General features: G+C 41.4%; 3 protein-coding genes across 4 annotated transcripts; 1 reads left to right on the top strand and 2 right to left on the bottom strand.

The window, feature by feature from the left end:
• Window positions 1–715: 715 nt before the first annotated feature.
• Window positions 716–12,986, top strand: xpc (xeroderma pigmentosum, complementation group C). The gene is made up of 16 exons (XM_015347990.2): window positions 716–1,054; window positions 1,571–1,760; window positions 2,079–2,209; window positions 3,056–3,167; window positions 3,678–3,762; window positions 4,089–4,246; window positions 4,870–4,990; window positions 6,197–6,286; window positions 7,119–8,033; window positions 8,425–8,585; window positions 9,108–9,189; window positions 9,872–10,006; window positions 10,606–10,775; window positions 11,190–11,283; window positions 11,795–11,884; window positions 12,263–12,986. The coding sequence occupies exons 1-16, from the start codon at window positions 886–888 to the stop codon at window positions 12,473–12,475; spliced, it is 2,916 nt and encodes a 971-aa protein (XP_015203476.2). The 5' UTR covers window positions 716–885; the 3' UTR covers window positions 12,476–12,986.
• A 642-nt stretch (window positions 12,987–13,628) lies between these two features.
• LOC102697091 (transmembrane protein 43) lies at window positions 13,629–22,298 on the bottom strand. Of its 2 annotated transcripts, none has more exons than XM_015347992.2 (12): window positions 22,015–22,298; window positions 21,129–21,278; window positions 20,571–20,705; window positions 19,594–19,688; window positions 18,522–18,571; window positions 17,427–17,496; window positions 16,812–16,882; window positions 16,123–16,244; window positions 15,431–15,505; window positions 14,884–14,985; window positions 14,368–14,485; window positions 13,629–14,192 (listed from the first exon to the last, which is right to left on the bottom strand). In XM_015347992.2, exons 1-12 carry the CDS (start codon window positions 22,027–22,029, stop codon window positions 13,990–13,992), a joined length of 1,206 nt encoding a protein of 401 aa, XP_015203478.2. In that variant the 5' UTR covers window positions 22,030–22,298; the 3' UTR covers window positions 13,629–13,989. The 2 variants fall into 2 exon arrangements, with proteins under 2 accessions (XP_015203478.2, XP_006631031.2); XM_006630968.3 differs by having other exon boundaries at window positions 21,129–21,281; window positions 22,015–22,297.
• A 1,015-nt stretch (window positions 22,299–23,313) lies between these two features.
• Window positions 23,314–27,881, bottom strand: mbd4 (methyl-CpG binding domain protein 4). The gene is made up of 8 exons (XM_006630967.3): window positions 27,625–27,881; window positions 27,021–27,230; window positions 25,624–26,594; window positions 25,331–25,402; window positions 25,112–25,246; window positions 24,819–24,968; window positions 23,714–23,817; window positions 23,314–23,539 (listed from the first exon to the last, which is right to left on the bottom strand). Exons 1-8 carry the CDS (start codon window positions 27,684–27,686, stop codon window positions 23,465–23,467), a joined length of 1,779 nt encoding a protein of 592 aa, XP_006631030.3. The 5' UTR covers window positions 27,687–27,881; the 3' UTR covers window positions 23,314–23,464.
• Between the last annotated feature and the right edge of the window lie 3 nt (window positions 27,882–27,884).

Here is a 27,884-nt window from a genome sequence, read left to right as displayed (position 1 = left end):
CAGTCGTCGAGAGACGGTTGGTATTCCAACAACTACAGCAAAGGCTTCTGAAATTATTAACTTTAGTGAGCTCAATGGGTAGCTGCTTCATGCATGCGTACTGACATTTACACTGAGAATTTCACTTGAAGTGAAACTGTCCCAAAACACTTGAAAAGGTCACTTTGAAATCAGAAGTAGGTTGAATATTAAATGTACCTTGTTAACGTGAGTAAATGTTTACAAGGAATTATCCAAAATAAAAAAAATTGTACTCATCAATCATGTTATTTCTCATGAAAATAAATACGAAGTTCTTGACTGAGAAGTAAAAATATATTTTAACTTTCTCCAAAATATTTTGTAGTGCATGATATGCATATCTACACACGTGCAGCTTCGTTTTACAGCCTGGGCTGATGACGAAAAGTAAATCTATGCACATGCAAAAGGACTCATTTGAGCAACTCTGCATATATACTGTATATTAAACGAAGGGGTCTTTCGGAAAGAATTGATAATGTATCTTTCGCTAATTCAAGTTTTTGCATTGCATAAACTGAATATCATTGTCGAAGTAAGCAAAAACATCGAAGAAATATCATTCCATGTAAACATGTATATTCAAGTCAGGTACAACCACGTGTAGCTAACAACATTCAGCTACATCAGCACCCCGATGGCGGACATGTTATTGGCCGGAAGTTGACGTTCGACGTCACTTCTGAAACTGGTCTGCAGGGAGAATAACAACAAATGATACGGAGAATGTTATGAAAGCTTCAGGCATTGTACAACAAGAGTCTGGGGGAACTTCCTGCAAAATGAAAGAGGTTACATAAGTTAAACTCTATGGAGTGTGCGCACGGTGGAAACCGAAGTTCATTCGAGTAACGTCGGTCGTGCATGTTTTTATTTGTGTTGCAACTAAAGTTCCTGCAGCCTGTTACGAGCATGGCCAACAAGCGAAAAGGGTCAGTTGATGCCGCCGCAAAAAAAGATAGCAAGAAATGTAAGCAGGTCACAAAGGGGAAAGAGCAAGAGACTGTTAAAAAATCAGCAAAAAAGATTACAGGTAAGTTAGCATGGTAGTGATTCTTCTGTGCTGTGCTATTCTGTAATCTATTGTGCATACCGGTAACGTTTTACATATATAAAAAATGCATGAACAGTTGATTTTGTTAAAACAATCGTGTGTATCTCGGTATCTTGAATTAAAATCAGTTTTTTTTTTGTTTCTAATCAGTGAGTTTAAACAGCGGCTATTGTTTTTGTTCGTCATGAAACTGATAATTAACATTAACGTAAATAACATGGCCAGGAATTGTAGTAATATAAAATACAATATGTGGTTTCCGTGGAGTCCGAAAATATACCGTTGAGATGTTTGCAGCACATCCTGCAGGTGGTGGGGTTTTGATGTTTTAAAATGTTTTGCGTTGCAGAAGCAACCCCCTCCCGACCTAAATGCAAATATAAGCACTCTTCTCATTCATGACTTCAGATTATGAAAACGTGGGTACGCGAACAGTTACGTGTAGTACCAAAGACCTGGGTCTTATTTCGTCACACAACTCTTCTTTTGATTCAGAGGATGGGCGCCCTAAAGGTGATGCTCCGAAGGCAGTAGCCGCAAAGAAAAGCGCGACCAACTGTAAAAAAGTGCCTGGGGCTGCTGCTAAAACTTCAAAAGCGACGAGTAAACGCCACAGAGCGACCAAGGGAGTCAAAGAAGAGCCTGCACATATAAAAGAAGAAGATGATGATGATGAAAAAAATCGGTAAAAGTCCGAGTTGCTCAGTATCTCTCAACAGGGAGTCGTTCCCAGTTGACATTTTAATGACTCTTGGCATACAGCTATGAGAATGGAATGGTGGCTTGTTAACACTCCTGAGGTTTGTCATCTTGGAGGAGGAGTGCCTAGCTTTTCGGTGTACTGCAAGCAAGCCGTACTATTCAAGCTGGGTGTACAGAATGAGGAGTAGAAGTGCTGTCTGCCAGTCTTTAAAATCTCTTTAAGACACACCCACAGTGCTTGGCCGCGTGAAGGAGTGGTCTGGGATATGACTGATATGATTCGACTTGTCCCGGCGAGCAGGCACGTGCAGCCCAGACAGGAGGAAGGCAGCAGTCAGGCTGGCTGGGGTCGTGAGGGAGCCGCGGTGGTGGTGAAGAAAGAGGAGACGGACGAAGACGAGGAGAGTGATGAGGACTGGGAAGATGTTGAAGGTAAGCCAAACAGCATGTATTTTTTATTTTTTCACTTTTTTTATTTTTAAGTGGATTAACGTGTACTGGGCAGCTCTGAGGGTTGCAAAGGAGCAGGTATCATATACTACAAATGGACAAGTAAAGGTTTATTTCATGCTGAAAAGAGAAGAAAAGAAACGGAACGTTTCAGCCTTCATCGGGATATGACACCTGAAGAAGGCTCCACAAAAGAAACAACGTTGTGTTTCTTTTCTTCTTTTTTCAGCATGGAATGAACGTTTACTTGTTCCGTTGCAGCCTACACATGGTGACACAGCTACCTATATGATATACTGTAGTCTTCAATGGAGACTGTGAGGCAGTACAGTATATATTATTTGGTTTGAAGTGTTAAAGTCATTGCTTATGTGTATCTAGGTCTTATAAGAGCTGCCTATAAGTTCTGCAAACCTCAGAATGACAATGTCATGCTTGAAAATCTAATGTTAGACTTTAGTTTGCAGAGCATATACAGTATGGATACATTTCATTTCCTGGTGAAATTGCCCTTCTCCTGAATTCTTGTGGGTCTGTTTGACCAAGTGGAAGACCCTGTTGGACCCTGTGGTATATTTGAAATAATTGAATCAAATGGGTTTCTGGCCTAAATGGGATACACTACTTTTATCTCTGTTATATTTTAAGTGGAAACAATTCTAACCAAATTCGTTGGATCAGCTCATTTTGAGTAAAATATAGTACTAGTGCTCCGGACAATCTCTACATTACCTGTAAGGAGACCCTTAACCATAAGCGATGTCTCCTTGTGTAAGTCTGTAGCAATTTCCAGGCTGAAGTCCTTGTTTCTCTGAACTTTCTTCACAGAACTCAATGAGCCTATGTGTTCTTCCCTGGGCCCCTCAGAGCCAGCTCTGCCCTCTCAGCCTGTGGAGATAGAGATTGAAACCCCTGAGCAAGCCAAGAAGAGACAGAGAAGGCAAGAAGCAGAGCCTGTTACAACTCTAGAGCTGCATGGACAAACATTTATACAGCACTACCCTCAATTACACAACAGTAATAAAAGTGTGCCACAAAGCATGATTTTACAGTATCTCTTGCTTCTGAAGGGTATAGGTTCACATTTGAAAAAGGATTTTTTTTTAAGCTAAAAAAAGTAAATATTTTATAGTGGATGTTGGAATGAAAGTACATAATGTACAGACAACTTAACACTTTCAATACAAATTGCAGGCAGCACTTACTGTATGTATTTTTGGTGAAAAATATTTGATTTGGCCTCTTTGGAAATAAGTTGGCATGGAGGAGGGGCAGTTGGTTACTGGCACACCTGGACCATCTTTCTGAATGATGCTTTCACAATCATTTGATTGTACAATTACAAATGTAATTAATCGCTTGTTGTAAAGTTATTCTATTTCTGTGTATGTGCATTGCTGTGTCCCTGTAAGTTGATGTGTTAGTGACAGATGTGGTGCTGCATTGGCAGGGAGAGAAGAAAGGCAGAGTTTGAGACGTACCTTCGCCGGATGATGAACCGCTTCACCAAGGATGTGCTCACAGATACCCATAAAGTACGGGCTCACCCATTGTCCAGCTGTCAGTAGAAGCTTAGCAGTGCTCTGGGGTTCAGAGGTTGTGGCAGAGAACCCTGATCACAATCCCTGAAGACAACGGTGATTCCACATATTTAGCAGCTCTAAAAATAAGTTTGACGTTATTGCGCTCAGCAATTTCTCTTGTTTTTGGGGTGCAAATTTCATTCAGAACTTGAGTCTAAAGTAGTTCTATATTATTTCATTGGCTGCTTTCCCGAGACATACGCAAACGTTTAAATGCTTGTACAAGAGGAGTGAAAATCCTGTTCTCTTTTAAGCAATTTACTTTTTATCTCCTAAAGGTTCACCTGCTGTGTCTGTTGGCCAACGGTTTCTTTCGGAACAGAGTGTGCAGCGAACCTGACCTGCAGGCTATTGCCCTGTCAGTGGTGCCCAATCACTTCACCCGAGTGACCCCGGAGAAGGCTGATGTCACCTTCCTCTCCAATCTGGTCAAGTGGTAAGGCACGGCTCGGTAAGGAGACTCACATCTGGGCTCTTTGACAGTCATGGATGGAGCAACTTTATTTCTGCACAGCACGATTTCAAGCCAGCCTTTGCCAAAGTAAGAGCTGTAAGGTTGAAGAGGGCAGCGTTGTGGCCTTACCACAGCAGCTCCTGTGTGACTTTGTAATGCAGATGTGGCTGGTTAATCGCTGACCACGTACGTCCAAACAACATGATGATTCACAAAATACTGCTGGGGTTGAATAGGCTTGAGCAAATCTAGATCATCTTTAGCTGGATATGCAATTGCAAAATCTTGACAGTTGGATGCCCTTGAATCTGGCAGTGTTAAAGTCAAGAGTGCTTGGCGATGTGAAAAACAATGCAGTACATTTTCGGTGAGAAGAGATTCCCAGATAGGCCTGTACAAGGGTCAAAGCCGCATCGCAAAACTAACAGCTCATCGTTTCAAACAGAGAAGTTAAAAATAACCAAAAACTGGTCAATTCAAATTAGAATGACAAAGCTGAAATGCTGCAGCAAGTTTCATTAATAAAAGCATTGAGTTTTATACTGAATTCATGCTGTTCTGGGCCTTTTTTCTAGTTTTAATTATGTTTCCTTGTTTCCGTGCAGGTTTACCAAGACCTTCACCCTGAACCCAGAGCTGTCAGACGATGACGGTGTGAGTCGACAGGCTACTCTAGAGGGGAGGTTTGGGATGTTCTCTGCCCGGGACCATGAAGAAATGACCCATGTAAGCATTGCGCACTGTTACAGTCAACATACTACAGACATGCTAATTTGAGAGGTTTTAACAGCAGATGTTTAAACAAATGTGCTCTAAAATCTAAAACCTTACAGAGTAAAACCCACCTTTTATTGTTATTATTAATGGGCAACAAGGTGGAGCAGTGGTTAGCATTGCTATCTCACAGTGCTGGGACCAGGAGTTCAAGTCCTGGGGTGTTTTCTGCGTGGAGTTGTTCTCCTCAGGTTTCCTGCCTTGCAGCTGTTGCTTGCTGGGTTAGGTTCCAGGTCCCCTGTGACTCTGGTTTGGATAAAGCAGTTATTAAATAGATTATTATTGTCTTTTTTGGCTGGTGCTTTAATCCAAAGTGACTTACATTTGTACCCATTTGCACAGGTGGGCATTTTACTGGAGAATCTGGACAGTAGCATTGTCCCAACAGGGATTTGAACTTTCCAGTTCGAAGTCTAGAGTCTCTGCTTTAACCACTCCACAATGCTGCTAGTGATTGCAGTATTCCAGTATTGTTAGTGGACTCCTAAATGAAAACCTGAAAGTTTTGTTTGTATCAAACTTTATTCATATTTAAGATAAACTAATAATGTTTTCTCTGTGTAAAGTAAGATGTATAAGATGGTAAAAAGAGAGGAGGCCTCTTGGCCCACTTAGCTTTTTCATTGCTAATAGCTCAATTGTTGCAAGGATCGCTCATCCACCAGTTTCTTGAAAGAAAGGAATGTCTGCTCAGCTTGTTCCAGGCTCCAATAACTGTGTGGAAAAAGAGGGCTTCTTATTTTCCATCTTCATATGGAAAATAAATAGTTTCAATTTGTGTCCTGCTAATCGTGTTTTTCCTGTTGAATCTGAAGTAATTGAGAATAGAAGTCCAGCTTGTGCACACTGGGTTTGATAATAAAAGGGTAAGGATCTTTGAGGTTGAAAAAGCAGAAAGGACAATGTTAGGAATATTGTAACCTCAAGGACAGATTTGGTGGCAGGGGGTAAAATTACTTTTCAGTTTATTCACAAACTTACTGTCTTGCTCTGTTTTTTTCAAAGATACAAAGTGCTTTTCCAGTTTTACAACAAAGATATGGTAGCTTAAGCTTTTGGAGATTTAAGCTTGTGTGTTTTTTATTATAATAGATTCAAGCAAGGTAAATGTATATATACATACAGTATTTAGGTGTATTTTTCTGTTCTCGTTCCCAGCTGTTCCTAATCATTCTACGGGCATTGCAGTTCTTCTGCCGTCTCGTGCTTTCACTCCAGCCCATTCCACTGAAGGGACCCCCAAACAAGGTATCCCCGCTTGTCAGACTGAAGCCTACAACCTCCGCCTGCGTCTCTCTGGGCTGAATCCCCCCACAGGGGTGTGTGTCTTGTTCTGTACTAGGGGACAGAAGGCAGAGAGAGCTCATACTTAACTCCTGCCCTGCAGATGATTTGGTTGCTGTTGTACCCAAGATATTACCATCATTACATATTAATGCAGTGATATATGTTAAAGATAAATTACTGTTAATTTGTCCTGACCAGCATCACTAGTGTATTTGTCTGTAATACACTGTAATACATAAATCTGTTGCCCATTTTATTTCAAATTAAAATTATATTGGTTTCAACGGGGTGTAAAAAATGTTTATTTTTACATATAATTAATTGCTCTTAATTTAAGTCATTCATGGGCAAAATCCTAATTAGCTGTAACATGCTGATACCATGTTGGCGCAGTGATTAGCATTGCTGCCTCACGGCATTTGGGTTCTGGATTCAGTTCCTGGGGTGCTACCTGAGTGGTGTGTATACAGTATGTTCTCCCTGTATTTGGGTGGGTTTTCTCTGGGTTTTCCAGTTTCCTCCCACAGTCCAAAGACATATTGGTAGGTTAATTGGTTTCTGAGAAATTTGACTTGCTTTTGTGAGTTGTGAGTGCCCTGCATTTGACTGGCGTCCCATCCTGGGTGTATTCTGCCTTATGCCCATTGCTTGTCAGGATAGGCTTCAGTTCCCCTGAATTGTATGAAGCAGTTTGAAAATGGATAAATGGATGAATGTAACATGCTTGGCAAATATCAGGACCGATGATTTGAAGTTCTGTCTGTCAGTGATGTGACTTGAATCTGTGTTCCAGAGTAAGTCTAAGACTTCAAGCAGCACTTCTCTGGAGAGCCCTCCATCAGCTGGGAAAACCAAGTCTTCTGGGAAGAGTCTGGCACAAAAGGCTGGGAAAATGGAGCAGGAAGTGGAATCCATATGTGATGATGAGAACAACAACAACAGTAGTATCAGCAAGGCAGAGAGTCGTATTGCTGGGGCAAAGAGACCAGTCAGTCAGAAGGCCAGGTCTGGCAAAGGGGCAAAGAAACTGAAACCAGAAGAAGATGCTGGTAGCAGCTGTAGTGAAAAGCAAGGGGTGAAAAAGGAAGCGTCGCAGAAGCCCAAGAATGAACGTCGGAGGAAGGTGGCCTCCAAAATCAACTACAAGGAGGACAGCGAGGATGAGGACGACAGCGCCTCGGAATTCGAGCTCTCGAGCGATACGGAGAGCAGTTACTCTGAAGGTGAAGAGCATGGAAGGAGGAGGAGCTCAACAGGCAAACGACAAGTGCCACAGTCTCGGACAAAGATCAGCCAGGCCGGGAGAAACAAAAGTCAGGCAGGGAAAGCTGGCAAGAAAGCAACGCAGAAGGAGAAGGAGACTCTGGGCAGCGATAACGAAGATATCAAAGAGACCGGCCAGACTGGCATCAAAGGTACAGACCAGTGGCTGGAGGTGTACCTCGAGGAATCTGGAAAGTGGGTTTGTGTAGACTGCGTGAGGCCTGCTGTGGCCCTGCCGCAGCTCTGTTACAAACAGGCCACCAAACCTGTAACGTACGTCGTAGGGATTGACAACGGTGGCTTTGTCAAGGACCTCACCAAGAGGTATGACCCCACATGGATGACCTCCACCAGGAAACGCAGAGTGGATGAGGAATGGTGGGAGGAAACCCTGGAGAGCTATAAGAGCCCTTTCACCGAGAGGGATGAGAAAGAGGATATGGAGGTATGTCTCTGAAGAGGTCACCTGAGACTATAGAGCAAGTGTTACTAAAGAAAAACTCTTGTTTTTTTGGATAATTGTGACCTTTCCATTATCAAAACCTGTTTTCTTATAAGAGTCAAACTTTTACAAATTAGAGCAGTCAACCGAATTAAATGTCTTTCTTGCCTGGAAGACGTATCTAGTTATTGTGGAATTGGATGGCAAGCCTATGATAACCTTTCTCCAAAAATGACTGAGGTATTATCGATACCTACCTTTCTCACAACACAGGTTGCCATACAGGCAGAATCTTATCCAAATATTAGGAATACCTGTTTATCATAAGATTAGGCTGTTCTATGTTGGTGGTACTGGGTTTCTGTGAAGTCATGTACCTGCTGTCTGTTACCAGCTTCAGGCCAAGCTCTTGGATCAGCCTTTGCCCACTGCGATCTCGGAGTACAAGAGTCACCCCCTTTATGCACTCAAGAGGCACCTGCTGAAGTACGAAGCCCTTTACCCGCCAACTGCTGCTATTCTAGGGTACTGCCGAGGGGAGGCAGTGTACTCCAGGTAAGGCCACAGCTGGCTTGTTGTTTTTACTGAACGTGTTAATATCCTTGGGCAGCACAGTGGCCCATGGCCCAGTTCCCAAGGTGCTGTCTGTGTGGAGTTTGTATGTTCTCCCCATGTTTGCGTGGGTTTCTGCCGGGTGGATGCTTTGGTTTTGTCCCACAGTCCAAAGTCATGCTGGTAGGTTAATGGGCTTCTGGGAAAATTGGCCCTGGTGTGAGTGTGTGCTTGTTTGTATCTGTTTGCGCCCTGCCAAAGACTGGAGTCCCATCCAGGATGTATCCTGCCATTCTCCTGTTGCTTACCGGGTTAGGCTACAGCTTCCCCATGACTCTGAAATGGATAAAGCAGTCAGGAAACGGATGGATGTTAACGTTCTTCTTATGTCCTCCGATCAACCCAAACTTTAGCATCCAGTGGGAAAAAGAAACTTGGGTGTTACAAGCATGTGGGCCTGTGCAGTCTTTATCTGTGCTGCTGGTGGACAGAGCTGGCCGGCGTCAGGCCTGTGTGTCTTTGCAGGGACTGCGTGCACACGCTGCACTCCAAAGACACCTGGTTGAAGGAGGCACGGGTGGTGCGACTTGGGGAGGTGCCCTACAAGGTACAGCTGCTTCTGACCATCTCTGATGAAAGAGCAGGCCCTGCTTATTCTGCCTATAAAGGCCCTCATTCACTAAGGGGTTATTAATATGCGTTGTCTGCCAAGGGTTCAAGGCAGTGTCCAATGAATAATCCTTTCTGGTGTAGAATTTTTATTTTGCAACAGGAGTGTTTTCTTGATGTTTAGTGGTTAAAAACTAAATTTTGAATATCGCCCTGGTTACACTACTTTCTGAGCAGCTGTCACAGTTGTCCTCACTGGAGGCTGCCAGTGGGTGCATTTTCAGTGTGGTGGTAGGATGTTAATTACACATTGATCACATATTATTAATAGTGTGTCTTTATCTTAGAGATACTATACTCTACAACAGAGGGTACAGTTTTCTGCACCATGTGGCAATAATGGACTTTCACTGCCCTATTGAAAACAAAGATCTTTGACTTAATTTGTTGAAATATTTTACATTTTTGACACATTTATGTTTTGTGAGATTTTGTGCCTACCAAAATCCATGTTTGATCTAAGAAAAAAAAAATGTAATAGAAAACCTTAAGTAGTCACCACCCTAGCATGTTTTGAGCTCATTCTTTCGACATCACATCTCTGTTCCTTAATTTGACGTCATGGTCAATGCGAACTTTAACCTCTCTCTTCCTGCGCTCCCCACCAATCCCGCGTTCAGATGGTCAAGGGGTTTTCGAATCGTGCTCGCAAGGCCCGGCTCCTGGAAGCCGAGAACCGTAACAAGGTTGACCTCCCGCTGTTTGGCCACTGGCAGACCGAAGAGTATCAGCCACCGGTGGCTGTGGATGGCAAGGTACTGACCACTCTTTGCCCAGCGGTTATCACTCCCCAACAGCTCTTTATACTACCTCCCAGTGCCATGGAGAACCATGAGGTGCCTGTCATAACCTTTCTCCTGAAATGATTGAGGCATTTCCGATACCTACCTTGCTTACAACACAGGTTGCAGTGCAGGCAGAATCTTATCCATCAATTAGAAATACATGTTTATCATAAGATGAGCTGTTCCATGTTGGTGGTGCTGGGTTTCTGTGAAGTCATGTACCTGCTGCTGTGCTGCCTGCTTATACTAGCTTCAGGCCAAGCTCTTGGATCAGCCTTTGCCCACTGCGATCGCGGAGTACAACTACAAGAGTTGCACTCTTTATGCATTCAAGAGGCACCTGCTGAAGTACAAAGTCCATTGCCCGCCCACTGCTCCCTTCTGAGTACTAAATAATAATAAAACACATAATAAAAAAGAATTTAAAAAATGATAGAAAAACACCAATCTGCTGTACCATTTAATTCAGATATATAATTCAACCTTTTTTGGAATATTCTCTTCTGAGCAAGTTTCTTCTGGATTTACGTCTTCACGGCTGTCCCGCGTTCTGTGCTGTTTCCCCCCAGGTCCCACGAAATGAATATGGCAATGTGTACCTCTTCAGGTCCTGCATGCTGCCCATCGGCTGTGTCCACCTGCAGGTCCCCAACCTGCACCGCGTCGCCAGGAAACTAAACATCGACTGCGCCCCCGCTGTCACCGGCTTCGACTTTCATTGCGGGTTCTCACACCCCGTGTAAGAGCTCTCACCACAACCCCTACTATCTCATCCAGGAAAGCTCAAAATCACAGATTTGTCTTATGAATCCTTTATGCGGTACTATCCTTCCTAGTACTAGGGGTGATCAGTGTATCGCCAGAGCATAAAATCATCTGTAGCTGCCAAAGACATTGTAGTAGATGTCTGCTGTTGCTGGTAAGGTTTCTAGAAATGTTTTGTTAGTTAACTATCCTGACAAACATCTCTTGTGCCTTGTTCTCGGCATAATTGAGGCTGTTGAAATCTGGAGACCTGATTGAGATTTTGAAGTATTAATTTTGATATTTTTGAACACTTGTGACTGAAACCGATTGGCAAGATCTTTTTCAGATCACACTCTCTGTGGTTTGACTTGCCTGTTGGAACTGTGTTTGTGTTGCTCTCCAACAGGATTGAGGGCTACGTGGCATGTGAGGAGTACAAAGAGGTGCTTCTGGCAGCCTGGGAGAATGAGCAGGCAGAGTTAGAGAAGAAAGAGAGAGAGGTACTTCATTCTACCTGCCTTCCCATTTCCATTGTGCAGTAAGAAAAGGAGTAACCTAAGTTCTAAAGACTAGTTAGGAAGGCAGTGGAGCTCATCTGTGGGAGAGGCATTGGAGAGATTGGATAGCAGTAAGAGATTTTCTGCCAAACAGCTGCTATAGAAGATATATACATATTCATTTGTATGTGGAAGGCAACTATCTTTATTTTTTAATATAGTTCTAAGTATTGACACCCTTTACTGGGGACTGATTAATTGCTGCAAGCAGCAGTGATCTGTGCTACCTGCAGCAGTTATTCAGGTGCTGCAATATGCAATATTAACATATGCAAAGCATACGAAAGGTCCCATGACTTCAGCTGCAATGTGTATGAAAGGTCACGTGACAATGCGGCATTTTCCAATCAATTGCTTGTTCTCACAAGTGCTTTTTGACATTAAGCCTGAGCTGGTTCATTGTGCGTACAGGGTGGTCTTGGCTCACGCTACTGCTGTTGGTTGTCGTTTTCAGAAACGAGAGAAGAGAGTGCTCAGCAACTGGACCCTGCTGGTGAAGGGCCTGCTAATAAGAGAGCGTCTGAAGCGCCGCTATGGAAAGCAGGTAGTCTTCCTCTTCATGACCTTCAACACGAGGCATGTAGTGAGGACTTGACACTCTCTCTTTAGGCGCCCTGAGCCGCCAGTTGTGTGTTTATAACTCAGTCCAAACATCCTAGTGCATTGCCATGCAATCCATAGTGCAGTTAAAGAAAAAAACTTCAGTTTTTACCCTGAAGAAGCCAGAATGTGCTACTCTCTAGTGCTGTCCTCTGCCACACTCAGTATCTGTACCAAGAATAAGGGTGTAGTACAAGAAAGGGCTGTGTTCTTGAAACATAGTAGTCACCTTACTTAATGCTTCAGCATTAAAATTCAAAGACCATGTTTAGTGATCAGAGTGACTTGGCCCTGACCACACATCCATCTGGTTCTGTTTCAGAGCATTGCAGAGGCTCAGCCAGGAGAGGCGAACGTGGAAGGGGATGGGTTCTCCTCTGAGGAAGAAGAAGCTGGCTCCCATACAGCAGCCACTGACCTGACCGGCTCTTGGCCACAGAACAGGCAGGCGGGCCAGGAGGACATTGTCGTCAGGAAATCCAAGCGTGAGAGGAGAGGCCAACAGAAACACCTCTTCCCCTTTGAAAAGATCTGAAAGGCAAGTCTGAGATGTTGCCATTTCTTGAAATGGCCCAGAACACTTGCCACCTTCTGCTAAATGTCTTTTTTGGACTGTGTGAGGCAAGACCTTGCTTCTGGGCCTTGACAAATCTGACCTAAAGAGTAAGCATCTACTGTACAATCCCAGTACAGTGTTACTGGGCAACATTTACAGCTGATACCTGCTTTTTAAACAGACATTTAAATACATTTCATATACAGCAAGGCAAAACAATGTTAATAATTGGTTATTTTAAAGAAAAGTATTATTCAAAGTGGAATCAGTACCATGTTAAAGACAAAACTGCATTTGGTTTAACTCTCAGCTTCATTTGTAAAGCTGATGGTGATAGTAGGCAGTGATGAGCCTGCAGTTATAGTTATTTTTTTCACTGTTGTTTATGTACCAATTAGAAGTTATGGTCTGTAGATTTATGATTGTGTAATTGAAATTTTACTAAATGAATGTTAATAAATAAACAATATTTTTTTCTAACACCAAACAATTTCAATTTTGAAATTGAAAATGAAAAGATTTAACACCATTAGACTGTACGGAGTATATTTTTACACTTTCTTAGCACTTTTATGGACACTACTCAAAGTGCTTTACAGGTAATGGGGGGTCCCCTCCACCACTATTCTGTAGCCCCCACCTGCATAATGTGACGCCAGCCAAATTGTACCAGTATGCTCACATCACACCAGCTATCAGTGGAATTGTTGGAACCAAACAAAAAAGACATATGCTGTTCTTTATCTAACAGATTCAGTTTGAAAGACATCAAATAATCACAGATCTTTACAGATCAAGTAATTACAGTAGGTACACCTGAGTCTAATGTCCTGTACCAACATAATGGAGATTCAATTTAAGGCACTTAAAATATAGAAATGCAATATTTTTACTAGTCCTAACTCATCTATCCTTTTTAAATATGTAAGTCAGCTATAACATATGTTTTAAAACAACTGAATACAAACTAAAAATGTGTTTCACTTCACAATTTAAAAAAAGCATTGTAAGTGATAAGAAGTTTCATCTCAAAACATGGCATACATTTTTATGTTCTATTACTCCCTTACAGCCAGTAAAAAGAAACATTAACCCTTAAGTGAAAGACACCCAGACATTAAACACATATTACTTAAGTTTTCTTCTTTTCATTTATCATGTCAAACTTTATTCTTGCACTTCACAGTGTACTTTAAAAGAATATAAAAATAAAAACATTTGTGGCAGAAGAGCTTCTTACCCCACCTGCATGCATCAGATCCATATGCCATAAGCTCCCATAAGTCATAAGCATTAACTCCCCTTGAAGGACTGTTCGTAAAGGCACTAGACGTACATTCTTTGGCAAGGAAAGAGAACATTAACACTTTCTGAACTCAAATTTCCACTTAATATATGTCCATTTAATACATACAAAATTGGCAATTTATCCATGGTCAAAAATAAGACCTATACTCATCCCTGGTTCTTGGGTCTCTCTTACTCCTCTCCTGTCACTGGATCTTCTTGGGTGGCACTCTGGTGCGGGCAAGGATAACTGGCACAATGGCCAGAGCTGCCAACAGAGTGGCAATTAGGGGGCGGTAAAAGAGCCACCCAGCAGCAATGGTCAGCAGAGACAGTGAGGTGGCCACTGAAAAGGCAAAGAGCTTCAGGCCCAGGCTCACCAGTTCACGAACTAGGGGCAGCCAGTCCACTGCGAAAAAGAGACAAGTGTAAGTAATCTAAGTGCCTGCCCCTTTTCTTCTTCTCCCCCTGCACTACTTATAGAGTGCAGCTATAAAAGTGGTGAAACCATCTGGAATAGCCGTCACAATGATTCAGACAAACCTGTTAGCTGTCAACAGGGGTATGTGCACTGCACTACTCACCCAGGGTGTGAAAGATTTGGATTGTCAGACTGATCCCCAAGAACATCAGCAGCCAGCCCGCTACACGCAGAGCCCAGGTCTTCAGTCTGTTGCTTTCCTGTTCCTTCTCAAACACCTCCTGCAAACAGCAAGTGAGTCACTTTTAATGGAAGCTCTGTACTGTATGTCATGGATATGGAGACAAGTCATTGTTTTTATCTTGTTGCTTTGATTGAAAATGATGTAAACCTTAAAAAGCTAGGAGAATCTTTGCTAGGCTTCTAGGAATACAAACTTAATAATCATTACAAAAAGTGATGAGCAATTTCATTAAGCCAAAACTGCATACAGTGTAATTCCATACATACTTTGCAATAAGCCCTTCACTCTGTGTGACATGATGATATGCTATTGAAGGCTGTAAAATTATTCAAAAATAATACAAAAAATGTTCTTTACTTCACATAGGTCATGATATTGAGGGCTCATGCTTTTAGTTTGGTGATCGGATTGAATGGTATCACAGAGCTAGCAAACCTGTGCAGAAAGCTCCTCAAGGTATAGGATCTCAAGAACATCCCCAGACTTTGTCCGGTAGGAAACCAGCCAGTTGTCCTTTTGACGAGCCACAATACTGACCTGAGCAGGAAGTGACAGCAATAAACATTTCTAATCACTGCAGGAGTAATGATATAAAGAACAAGCATACTCCTATGTCTTGTTCGATTTGACAGTACACATGTGACCATAATAAGTTATTTACCATCCTACATAAAAAGGGCAAAACATTTCCATCAATCATCCAGGTTAATTTTACTATGCTTTGTAATTCTTATTATTCATGGCCGTTTAATAGAAGCTGGTTATTTAGCATTGAGAGTATTAAATGCTTCTGTCAAGAATTCACATTGCAACAAGCAAAAAAGAGAGAATTTAAACCTGTAACAGTTCAGAAAGGTGAGAGCAGATTGATCAGTTGATCAAACTTATTTTGTAACTCGAGCTGAATAAGGGTATCTGCTAAACCAATAATGGAATAGAAAATGGCTGAAAATCAACTAATGTATTTAAAGTGATCACCCACCACCTGAGTAAGTCCTGGGTATGTCCCCTCTCCACTCAGTCCAGCGTAGTAGAAGGACACTCTCACATCACCGACCTAGTATACAAACAGCATGCAATCAGTACCACTTTGTCTTGCAGTTCATATACTTGACTTGCAATTGACTTTGATTATGACTCAGTGAAGTTAAAGGTTTTGCTTAAACATGCCTTAAAATGATTAAGGTTCCAACACTGTCAGTTTTTTTCACCAAGGAGCTTTGGTCCTGGTCTGAAACACTAAGAGACACTACCAAATGTCAGTCTGGTCCTCTGTGAGTAGATGGAATGGCTGAACATAGGACAAGACACTCGTCTGTTGAAGGTTTTAAAATATACACAGTCTAGTCTCTTAAAATTCTTCTCATTAGGTCGCCATCAAAGAAGGTTGTAAGGAGACTGATGGTGAGTTGGGTTAAAACTGTGCATTGCTCTGGTTCTTCCAGCCATCTTCTATCTGAAGCTTGGGGAAGGTTTGGGTTGGGGATAGTGTTGGGCCTCTTTGTCTCACTATTGAGGCCTTCTGCTTTAGGGTTCCTTCCTAAGATTTTTGGCCAGCTAGCATGGTTTTACATTCCAACTGTGCTTACAAACTTTTTTTTTCTGAAATGTGCCCGACTTTCCATGAAGTCTTATTTACGACTGGCGGAGCGTTCCGCTGTTACGAGCACTGGCCTCAGGTCTGCGGGGGTTCTGCGTGTGGTAGAAGTAATCGCCATCCGTGGTCATAAAGAAATCGGGGGGTGGGAGCCCAGCCAGGCTCAGCTTCTTGAAGTTATCAATCTTGTCCACCAAACCTGGATCAAAATCAAAACCATGTCATTTGGTCAGAGACAGAAAACGAAATGTTTATTTTTTAACATGAAGACCTTGCCTCAATGTTCTGTGTTGTGGCTATGCAGCAGATACTTCTCTAAACACTTTAATAATGCTTTAAATACACATTACTTACCCTCAGGAAATCTAACATTACGCATATTAAAACAATCTTGGCAGCTCTGGGATTAATTATTTAGGCTTTATTCAGTTTCAATGCCTGTAGGGCATCTGTGTGTTTCCAAAATGGAGATGTTGATTGTATTTTAACTGCACTCCAACTTGTTGTAAACAGTAGCTAGAAAACGACATGGAAAATGTTGTATATTTAAAAAACTTAATAAAATGACTATAGCTTTTTTTACTTAGGGTTTTGCAGGGTAATACCTTATGCTTTACATATTAATTAAGGCCAAGTGTTATTCAATTTTCAATTAATTAAAGGGGTATTTCAGTTTCCACCAGCTCTAAGAATAGATTTCAATTCATGACAGTACAGTTTGTATCCAAGAGGCTCATTTGCAGTTGCCCAAAGCCCAAAGTCTTACTTTTGGAAAGGACAAAGCTCCCCACAGAGACATCTGGGGCCACAACGGTGACAGACTCCACAGCCATGGCACTAAGCAGAAGACAACACAGTCAGCACAGGCTGGGCAAAGCCAAGACAGCCTTCACGCATCGTAGCCTGAGCATTCAGAGGCTAGGAACCAAAATCAGTTACCACACATCTGAAGTACAGCCAACACCTTGTTATTCTTAAGTATTTTTCACATGATCTAATTCAGATTATGCCTCATTATCCACAACTGTTTATTGTTTTGAGTTGTTTTCCATTCTGTTCACATTATTTTAAATAATAAAGCTCATAACTTAAGATTTAAAGATGATTCAGTTTCTGGTTATTGGAGTAGCAATGTTTGACAATTAATGCTGTTCAGGTTCACCTTTTTGGAGGCATAGGCAAAGTGACTCGGGTGCTTTTGACATTATTTCTGTTGACATTACCTGTACATCAATAAATACGTCAGTTGGCCTACAAACCCACTTCTATATAATTTTAGAAATGTGGCTCATGTATTAAGAGGGGGGAGATCAGAAGAAACTGCAAGATACCATTCTGGCAAACACACCAACATAAGTTGAGCATAATCTTCATGTGTTACCTGGGGTTGATATGACCTATCTCTTTATCAAAATTCCTGCTGTTGATCACCTCAGACTTCCACTCCGTATCTACAAAGTGAAAGAGAAACCAGTCAAACACAGTGAAGCAAACACTCGAAGTAAGCACTTCAAGGATTGAAACATTGCCAATACATTTTTCATGGAAAATGTCACAGCAGCTTAACATTCTGTAGCAGTGCTCCAATCCAGTCAGGTTGACCAAGTAAAGTACAGTATTTGTACATGCACGTAGATAACAAACAATTGAGTTTTTGCTTTGATGACAACATGCTTAGACATACTAACCTTTGAAATGGTGAAACAGTCAACTTTTAAAGTGCTTTTACAAGCTTTTAATTGCTTTCTTCATCTGACCAGAGGGCAGCGATGGGGCAGCCAAGGAACTCTCAGAAGAAAGACTGAGCCCTAGTGCCCAGACTAGCTAGTTAAGCCTGGGTCTAGTTACTAGCTGACTGTGACTGAGACATCCCAAGTGGAGGTGGCACACAGTCGGCAGATTCCCGTAGTGGGGCAGAAGTGAAGTTAGTCAGCCAGGGTCTTTCTGGCTAGCGGTGATGTCAATATGGGACATGCTACACCTCCAGGCAGCACTATGTCAAACACTTCAGCATGTCAAAGTGACTCTACATTTGGGCAGGTCTATGCGCGTAGGGAATTTCTCAGAAGTCACGCTATTATGATTGCAGCTAGAAAAACTTTCAGTCTCCAGCCTGAAATGATAGAGGAGCAAATATGGCCAAATAACATTTAAATCTTATTATGTGATTTAGTGTGATGATTTGTGACAAAAAAAATGATGTATTAAGGCAGCTATGGAATAGATTGGTAACCAGTATGTTGCTCTACCATTAATCCTTTTTTAAAAATCAGCATGTCATTACAGTTCAGTCTCTGCCAGGCGACAGTGAAAAGGAGTGTTTTAATTGTGCCTACTTGAATTCACTTTACTTGTAAAGTTGTGGAAAGCTTACAAACCTAACTGCAGTGTGTAAAGATCTAAAGCTTTATTGTGCAGTCTGAACACTGAAGCCCCATCTAACTGAAAAACAGTGGTTCACACTGACAGTACTCACTGTACGTATATGTTGTTTCAGTCTTCCGTTCGCCATTTTCTTCATAGTCCCTTGGGGGAAAAGGATGAAACAGATTACCAGCTAATGCAGCATTTGTGAAGTGTAATTATTCTGCTTTCTTTAAATAGTACTACTAATCAACTATACTATATATGATTGTTTTAAACTGTTACAGGCTTGACTTGTTAAAGATGCTTGTTTAAAAGAAGAAACTGATCAATAATAAAAAAGAAAATGCCCGTTCAAACTTCAGTTAGAACTCGGCATGTGAATAACTAAGCAAACAACTTCTGCAAGACAGTGAGAAACACTATTTTCAGTTTCACATACAGTATCCATACCTCTATCAGACACTGAAATACAGCATGTGGTACATTGAGCCGTGGTATTCGGAGACTATGAAATTTGTTTTGCAGAACATTATTAAAAATGGGTCACTTACTTGAGAACATTTTTTAATTTGATCATGTATTTGTGAATGTACAGAAAATTCTGATTTCATGTGCATTTTTAAGGTTTGCTAAGGTATATCCCCGAAACTTTGGAGGTTAGCCTTGAATGGACAGGGTTGTGGAGGGGAAAATCCCTTTACAGAAGGTTGATTATTCCAGGTAGGAGTCACAATGACGAGACACCAATCCCAGAAGCCCAGGGTGCAAACTGGGACTACACCCTGGACAGCACGCCAGCTCACTGTAGGACACATCCACCCAAAGATGTGCAACAAAGATAGAGAGATCTGTTAACCTAGCTTGTTATTTCTTTATGAGCAGGAAGAAAAATGAAGCACCTGGAGGCACCACACAGACACAGGGAGTGAAGGAAAAATATTCTGATGAAACTGGCCAAATTATACTCAGATCTTTTACAAACATTTAATTCATAAAAAGAAAGCACTGATATTCGCACTGTATAATGACGTTAAGCTGTGGGTGGGTGTATTATGATACGTTGGCAAAGTGATCATGGGGTACTCTCCACTGTTCTCCCGTGTTGCACTATGACAGGCTGTGCTGTTGACACAGCGTCCTGACAACAGTGTGGTGCTAGAGTTGTGCCTTCAGCCTCTCACCGGCTCTCTTGGTACTCCACCCACTGGTACATTTCAACCTCCCGCTTCAGCTTGGCTGCATGGACGCTGATTCTGTAGTTAGGGTCGTTCAAAGGCTGCAACAAGTCACACGTTTCATTCTCAGGACTTAACAGCACTTAGACAGGCAACATACAGGTACAGTACATGAATGTGGGTCCTAGGTGGAGTTTGAGTCCAGTACTCACAATGGTACAATGTGCAATAGTCTCAGTCGGTGCTTATTTTGGTCAAAAGGCTACCTTTGTGCCACACTTACCTGGATACACTGTATTTTTAAATCTTACCACTCTTTCTCTTACATGTAGTCCAATAAAACTTGACATTCTTGCTGCCATATCACCCTGCAACTCAAAACTGGCAGCCCACTGAAGCTAAGTAGGTGTGAGCCTGGTCAGTACCTGTATGGGAGACCTCCCAGGGAAAACTAAAGTTGCTGCTGGTAGAGGTGTTAATGGGTCCACCTGCAGTCTGTGTGGGTCCTAATGCCCCAGTATAGTGACGGGGACATTATACTGTAAAAAGACACTGTCCTTCGGATGAGATGTAAAACCAAGGTCTTGACTTTCTCTTGTCATTAAAAATCCCAGGGCATTTCTCAAACAAAGTAGGGGTGTAACCCCAGTATTCAGGCCAAATTCCCTCCTGGACCAATTATGTCCTCCTAATAATCCCCATCTATGAATTGGCTCTGTTCTCTTCCCCACTGATAGCTGATGTGTGGTAAGCGTTCTGGTGCACTATGGCTGCCGTCGCTTCATCCAGGTGGATGCTGCACATTAGTGGTAGTGGAGGAGAGTCCCCATTACATGTAAAGCGCTTTGAGTGGAGTGTCCTGAAAAGCGCTATATAAGTGCAAGCAATTATTATAATTATCATTAATGATTAAACAGTGTTTCTTTTAATTCAAAGTTTTCCTCCTAGCAGGAGGGGCCTGACAGCTATGCTGCCTACAGTACCTGAGGTGTCCGCAGGGGCCCAGACAGGTGCACCAGCTTTCCATTGTTCTGAGGGTCAACACTATGAATATTGTCCAGAGGCACCACCAGAGACAGGCCCTCATCTAGGGAAGCTGCCGTCTTCAGAGCCCTTCCCTGAGCAGAGAGACAATATACTCTTACTGGGCACCTTCAATGTACAGTTAGCTGCACTTTTTATTTTTCGCAAAGCAGTTAAAACCAGTTAAATTACTGTAAGTTAGAATGCAGGGAGAATCCCAGCTGACAGACTCAAAAGGCTTTTGTTATTTCAAATATATTAGACTGTGCCTGAAATACAGCAAGGAATTAATCTTCTCAGTCATCACCAATGAAAACCTTTAGAGCCGTGTTAGCTAGGGCAGGGTGTACAAGAATGGACTAGATCTTGCACATTATAAATGTGTATGTTAAGCCATCTTAAAATGAAAAGACAATAGCATTTCTACTACATGAAACGCAAGTGTCAAAGGGTCTGTTCCTTTAAATGTGGTTGCCCCAGCAGCTCATGCTGCTGACGATTAGCTTGATTTCTGGTACCTCGTTAGTGAAGAGTACATAAAAAGACAGGGCAAACAGCCCGATGCCAATCAGCATTCCTCCGCTTGTCTGGCTCAAGCGCTCGAGGAATCCAGCGTTTCTATGGCTTGTCACTTTCACATGCTGGTCCTTCCTCTGTCCTTGGGAAGGCTGCTGAAATAAATCATAAAAATAAAACATTTAAGCCCACATTCACCTTCGCTAACAAGAGGCAGCATGCTTATTAGGTCATTTCTATAGCACGGAATTTGTAAGTGTAATGTGTGTCCGTAATACAGTATGTTAAGAGCATGTGAAGTGGGCTATTTAAGTGCACAACCATTAAAAAAACATTTTTTAGCCAATCTACTCTAAGATTGAACCTCACACTTTGATAGACTTACTGGATACCTTTTAAAACATGTATGAAAAAAAGTCTCTAACCCCATCCCTATATACCTCCTTCATTCTCCAAAGACCATACCTCACTATTTAAGTGTAATTATTATTAAAAGTGTACCTTGTGGTTTTAAGATGTGCTTTATAGTTTGTTTAGTGAATTCCACAACTCTCTCCCATTACTGCCTGGTACAGCTCTGATAGCTAAATGGGAAAGTTTACAAACAGCGCATTTTGCAGAAGAAAATTAAATAAGTGCCATACATGTAACCGTGTTACTTGTAAACGATGAAAAACATTTTCATCGGTTTTTTTTCAAGGGTTAAAATTATGGTTTAAAGGTAACAGCACCTTCAAAAAAGATCAAAATGTTTTCGACGCAAGGAAATATGAGCATCAGTATCATAACTTAATCCAATCATTATTCGATTTTCAGTTTCTATTCACCGTGTCTTACATTTTCGTGCCTTAAACGCACAAGTCTAGGTAAATTAAATACTTCACTTACATTAGCGGCCGACATTGTGTTGATCTCCGCCCTGAGTTATTCAATTTCTAAAATAAAACAGTAAAACGTCCGTATATACGATGGATGTGAGAATAGCACAAAAACTAAATAATTTCGGAGTTTTGTGAATGATCTGTTGGGATTTGCATTCGCTCAAAACAAACTGCTTCCAATTAAACCACCTATTCAAACAAACCCGAAGTTCAAAACCGGAAAAATTTGGACGTTCAGGGTTTAAAATAATTACGTTCCTTCGGCGTCTGCGCGATTGCAAGACCGTCGCCGTTCGCTTTTCCAATTTGTCAACTGTTGTGTGCGTTGGCGCAGCGAGGTTTTCTGGGAACTGTAGGCTGTACATGTAACGTATGACCATCCGTTATACTAGTATATCTGTTTTTACTTGTTATGTGAAAATTCAAACATTAATCCAGTGAGTTTTAGCTTTTTCTAAAACTATGCAACCAGATAACGATTAGCCGTGGGTGTTTCGGAACGTGCAAGCAGTGCAGAAATAATAGCGTCCCTTTTCAAGTAAATGACTATAATATTATGTTGAAAACATTTTCATATACACCAGCTTTACTAAAGTCAACAGTTAATCTCTGTTACAAACTTCCCAAATATGTCTTTGGTTAGGTGAGCAGGTAATTAATTCAGCACTAAATCATGACCCGATAGTACGTGACAACTACTCTTGCATTTATTAAATTAGAATATGTGTGCTGACCTTTTTTCAAATGCAGCTATGTAGCTTACATGTGTTAAAATATAACTGAAAATGTTATTATTTATCATTAAATATCCTATGTTGCCACAATGAAATCAATTACAAATCAGTCCAAGACTGAATTTATTAATAGATTAATGGGTACAATAATTTAGTACAAATAAATTAGTATAAAAGGTGATACATTGGAGATGTGAATTAAGGAAACTTAGAATACTATTCTAAGTAGATAATACTATTATCTTTTTTTCTAGTGTACAACTACAGGACATTTGAAGAACCGACTTCATTTAAATAATCAAGTGGGAGAATACAGAGCTGCTACTTCAGAGAGAGATTAAGACGTTTTAGAAAAAACAACACCAAAAAAAACAGAAAAGTACAAAACACAAGCTTTTTTATTATTATCTCTAAAAATATGTTTTGCGTTAAAGAATATTTTAATTACAGATTATATGTAAGCAGATACAAACTTCAATTTTTAAGCAATGATATGTATCTTAATAGTTTCTAGCATAAACACACAAAAAAGCACACGCATACAACCTGACAATATAAAACCAGTCAAAAGCTGACATAACTAAAAACGTGAAGACCTGTGTTTTATCACATGGTTGCAGTCCAGTACATTTTTTGAATGACAGAGTGGTAAAATGCAACAGCAATAATTCAACATTATTCTCCCTGAACCACTTTTCCGAGATTCCAAGCTTCGTCTCGGAATCAGATACCCAGGTGCTCGTGGTTTTCCCGGAGCCATGCATGATACAAGTTCAGCTTGTGATCTTGGGGATCAACCTAAGAAGATAAACATGGATAAAAAATCGACAGTTACCGTCACATTTTTCCAATCCTGCTTATGTGTCCATAAAAAAACAGGGCCCGTATCATGTCTGGATAACTCTGTCATCCATTTTTGTGATTACACTGGATAGAGTTCTTAATCAATGAGTCCAGCTGCCCCCAACTCACCTGTTTCCATTCATTGACACAGAATATCCTGTAGGAGTCGTTGCCATACTTTCCTATACCATGGAGCTCGATGGGGTACTTCCAGTGTTTTGTTAAGTATTCATCTGCAATGGCAAGAATCTGAAATGTAAGCCTTTCGCACCTGTACAGAGTTCAAAGGCTTTACGAGAGCAAAGGTTTGTTCTCCTACAAGAGTCTGCTATCTAAGCAGGTGCAAAACCCCAGTCGGTCACATTGGTGCCAGTAGAGAACAGGATCAAAATGAGGTCACACACAAAACTGGAGAGAACTCTTTCAAGTATCATCAGAGACTTATACTGTGCTCTTTTTACCTTGTGTGTCTGCTGAAAAGTGAAAATTTCACATTGGTTTTCTAATACACAATGTACAGTAGATGGAGGGCTGATTATAAAATCATTTTGACTATGACTGATTGTGATGGGCAGGGTGAAATTAGATAAGCGTCATTATTACATCCTTTGTTAACCACAACATACAGTGGTTGTTATCCATAGTCTGTGGATAATAAGCAGAAACTCCCTATCACCCAATTATGACAGGGGTGGTGTGGTGTGTCTGTGGCTAAGGAAGTTGGGGTATGCGAAAATACAAATTCCTAATACAAGAAATTGCATATGGCCAATAAAGTGTTTTATCTTATCACAAAGTGAGCTTAGTGCACTACACTCCAAATACAACATACTTACTTCTGCAAATCGTATGATTACACTGATGAAAAGAAAAACATGGAAAAATAATCCTCAACATAATCAGAATATTATGAACATTCAGTTTTATGTAGTTCAGGACTATGGTGAAGAAATCCATCCTTACATCTGTTTTCTAACCGGTTCTTCTAGTTCAAAGTACCAGCACAGAAAGAGCTTACCCTGGCAAGCAACAGGCACAAGGCAGGGTACACCCTGGATGGGATGCCACCCCACCACAGGGCAGATAGGCACCAACACACACACGCATACAACTCACACCTAGGACTTGTTGAAGAAATCACTGTGACACACAAATTGCTTAACATACTGTAGCTACAGTATAGTGAGAAATACATAATTGCTTCTTTTTTGGTTTAAAACATTGTATCACTCACCTGAAAACCTCACAATTGTTTTGGCTCTGAGTTCATTGAGGCCCAGAGGTTTCAGCAGTTCAGCCATTTCTTTCCAGTCGCTGACACGGGCCACCTCAGGAGACGGGTAACGCCCAAAGAACTCCCACAGCACAGGGATTGCCATCTTACCTAAAAGAAAGAGTCTCTTTACTTTCAACTGACAGAAAGACAGAACTGAACCGCGCCCCACATCCGAACCTAGTATTTTAGGTTAGCTCTCTGTGAAGGGAATTGTCTCATTGTCCTGTTCTGTTTGAAGCCACAACTCTTACCGCTGGTTCTATTGAGGAAAATGGTGGCTATCAGAAGCTTCCAGGGATCATGGAAAAGAGTCTCCTGTACCAAGGCAAAAGGAGAGCGAGGCGGAGTCCATTTCTTAAAGGCCTTGCGTCTGGGTGGACTTGGAGCTAAGAAAAATAAAGTGAACATGTTTCATTTGGGAGAGTTGTCCTTTTTGTTCCTGGTAAAAGTTGAAAATGATGTTTCCTTACCTTCTCTGGCTAATTTTCCAGTGAAGTACTGGCTTGTTTTTCTTTTCTCTGACAGCATTTTTATGCCACAACCTGAAGGTAAACAAAACAGTACCAGATTCATTGATGGACTTGGACAATATTTCAATGTTTCTATCTAAGGTTTTCTTAAGCCTTCTCCTTTTGTAACTGAATATACTGTCTATTTTCATTGCAAAACATATCAGGCCACGATTCCTATTCGGTTTGGAGAAACCCCTCAATGTTCCCCAGAACGTTAAGAGCTATACTCAAAGATTTAACTTTATGCTTACTGCTTTGCTGCTGTTTCACTGATGTAAATGTCCCCGAGTCCCCCGGAGGAAGTGAATCACCATCTTCTAGCGCAGACTCAGTTTCAGGTCCGACAACAGCTTGCTGTGTCTCTGCAGCGTTCTTAGACACAGGCTGTAAGGCACTTTTCCCTGGGGCAGAGGCCTCAGGCTGGTCACACACCACTTCTCCCGACTCATTTTCACCTTCTGGGGAAAGTGCGAGCTCTGCTCCTTTATCCGCTTCACTTATCTGGGTCAGTCTGAGAAGCTTATCCTTTAAAAGTCCCTTTTCAGTCTCTTTTTGATCTCCAGTGTGGTTTGCAATTTGATTTTCTCCTCTTTCACCGCTCACAGTCAGTGCGTTTACGTCATTTACCTCACATTCCTGTGCCAGTCTGAGAAGCTTGTCTTTTAAAAGCCCCCCTTGAGTCTCTTTTTGGTCTCCAGTGTGGCGTTGACTTTGCCCTTCTTCCATTTCACTGCCCGGAGTCAGTTTATTTCCCCGTTTGCCCACTGCTCTTTCAGCACCGGCTTTTCTAACCCTACTGCTGGGATCCTTCCTCTGTTTCTGTCCTCTCTGTGGTCCTGCGGGAGTGAGCTTTGTCAGTGAGTGCCGACGTTTAGCCCTGGCTCTGCAACTTGTGCTTTCAGATTCTGAAGACTTGGATTTCTCAGCACAAGGCGCAGAAAAGACCCCGTCAGTGGCAGCATCATGTCCAGACAGCTCTTCTGACACACTGCTGGGTGACAAGTGTTCCTCTTCGGCTGTAATCTTAATGTCAGTTGTGCTGTCCAAGACGGTTTCTGAAAGTTGGAGAGCTTTCTTCTTTTTTGTCCTCTGAGGTTTTGTTAACTGTTTGTCCTTCCCAGGTACAGAGAAATCAAAATCTGCACCCTTGAGACAGAGTTCTTTGTTATTCTGAAGGTAGACATGGAGTGAAGCTCTTGATCTGAATTTCCCTCCCTGTGGACTGAGTACACCAAGTGTTAATTCCTTTGGTTCAAAACAAAATACGTCTCATATATATATATATTGTTCTCAGATCTGACTAACAGTTACAAAAACAACTGTACAAATGTATTTTTAAAAGCTTGTTTTTCTATATGGTAATGCATAGGGACCATTCTCTCAGACATGCAGACTGCAATAAACATGAGTAACAACATCTATGTACAGCAACAAGAAAATAGAACCTGAAGTGTTGTGCCTCTTTTTAACACAGGTTTGAGCATTGATGTAGATATAATTACTTTATAAACATTTGTAAAAACATTTTTTAGAGGATGTTATTGACCAATCATAATTGTTCATTTTCAAATGCCCTTGTGCTTATCTAAAATGGGGAAGATGTATTTGGGATCATATAGACACTTGTACTATATTTATAACCCAGTACCTGATGATATATACGTCTACTTTCCCTGCCGTTTTTCCAGATCGCCTCTGTTTCACCATTTTAACCCAGCCTGGCGGGACTCCGAGACAGCAGCAGGTCTCCATACACGAGTCGGGGCTGGGACTCTGCTTTGGTGCAGCTTTCTCTTGCTGGTCCTCATCTGACAAAGAGGGCTCTTCACACGCTATTGCTTCTGTGGTAGCAGTTTCACTAGGTTTGGAAACAAAACACACAAGTTTCCAAAATGTCTAGTTACAAAAATGTTGTCTATGAGACTAGGATAACCCCGTGCAATACTATAAATCCCTGTAACATACGGTATATAGTACCACAATTAGCTATTTAGTCACGAAACCTGCCTTTAAAATTAATACACATGCATTTCATAGCATGTCAACCAAAAATAAAATATATACAAAACGTTTTTACGAATATAGAAAATGTACTGAAAATGTGTTCTGCTTATGTTAAATTATAATGGCCATAGATAAGAAAAGCATAGGTACAATATAAGCAAACAATTAAACTCTGACTAACAGTATATATCATTAAAATAACTGGACTAATACAGCTTTTAGATCACTTAGCTGTTTTGCTTTCTTACCTGACAGTAGTTCTGCTATTAAGATCATCCATCCGTAAACGCGGTAACTCAAATTCATGCATAAACTGAATCCGTAAACGTAAAAACTAACACACAGTCATGCTGATTTAGATCAGTGTTCCATCGTTAAAATGCTACCGCTCGACGTATTAGAATTAAAAAGATGGAATTACAATAACTCTGCTTTGGAATAAAACCGTGATGCTTGACACTTTCCTGTATACTTCTCCTGTCGCACATGCGCAGACCGCTCAGCAAGC

The sequence above is a fragment of the Lepisosteus oculatus genome, chromosome 4, assembly GCF_040954835.1.
Source record: "Lepisosteus oculatus isolate fLepOcu1 chromosome 4, fLepOcu1.hap2, whole genome shotgun sequence".
Lineage (NCBI taxonomy): Eukaryota > Metazoa > Chordata > Actinopteri > Semionotiformes > Lepisosteidae > Lepisosteus > Lepisosteus oculatus.
Note: the sequence above shows the minus strand (reverse complement) of the source record. Positions and strands in the feature narration are given on the sequence as shown.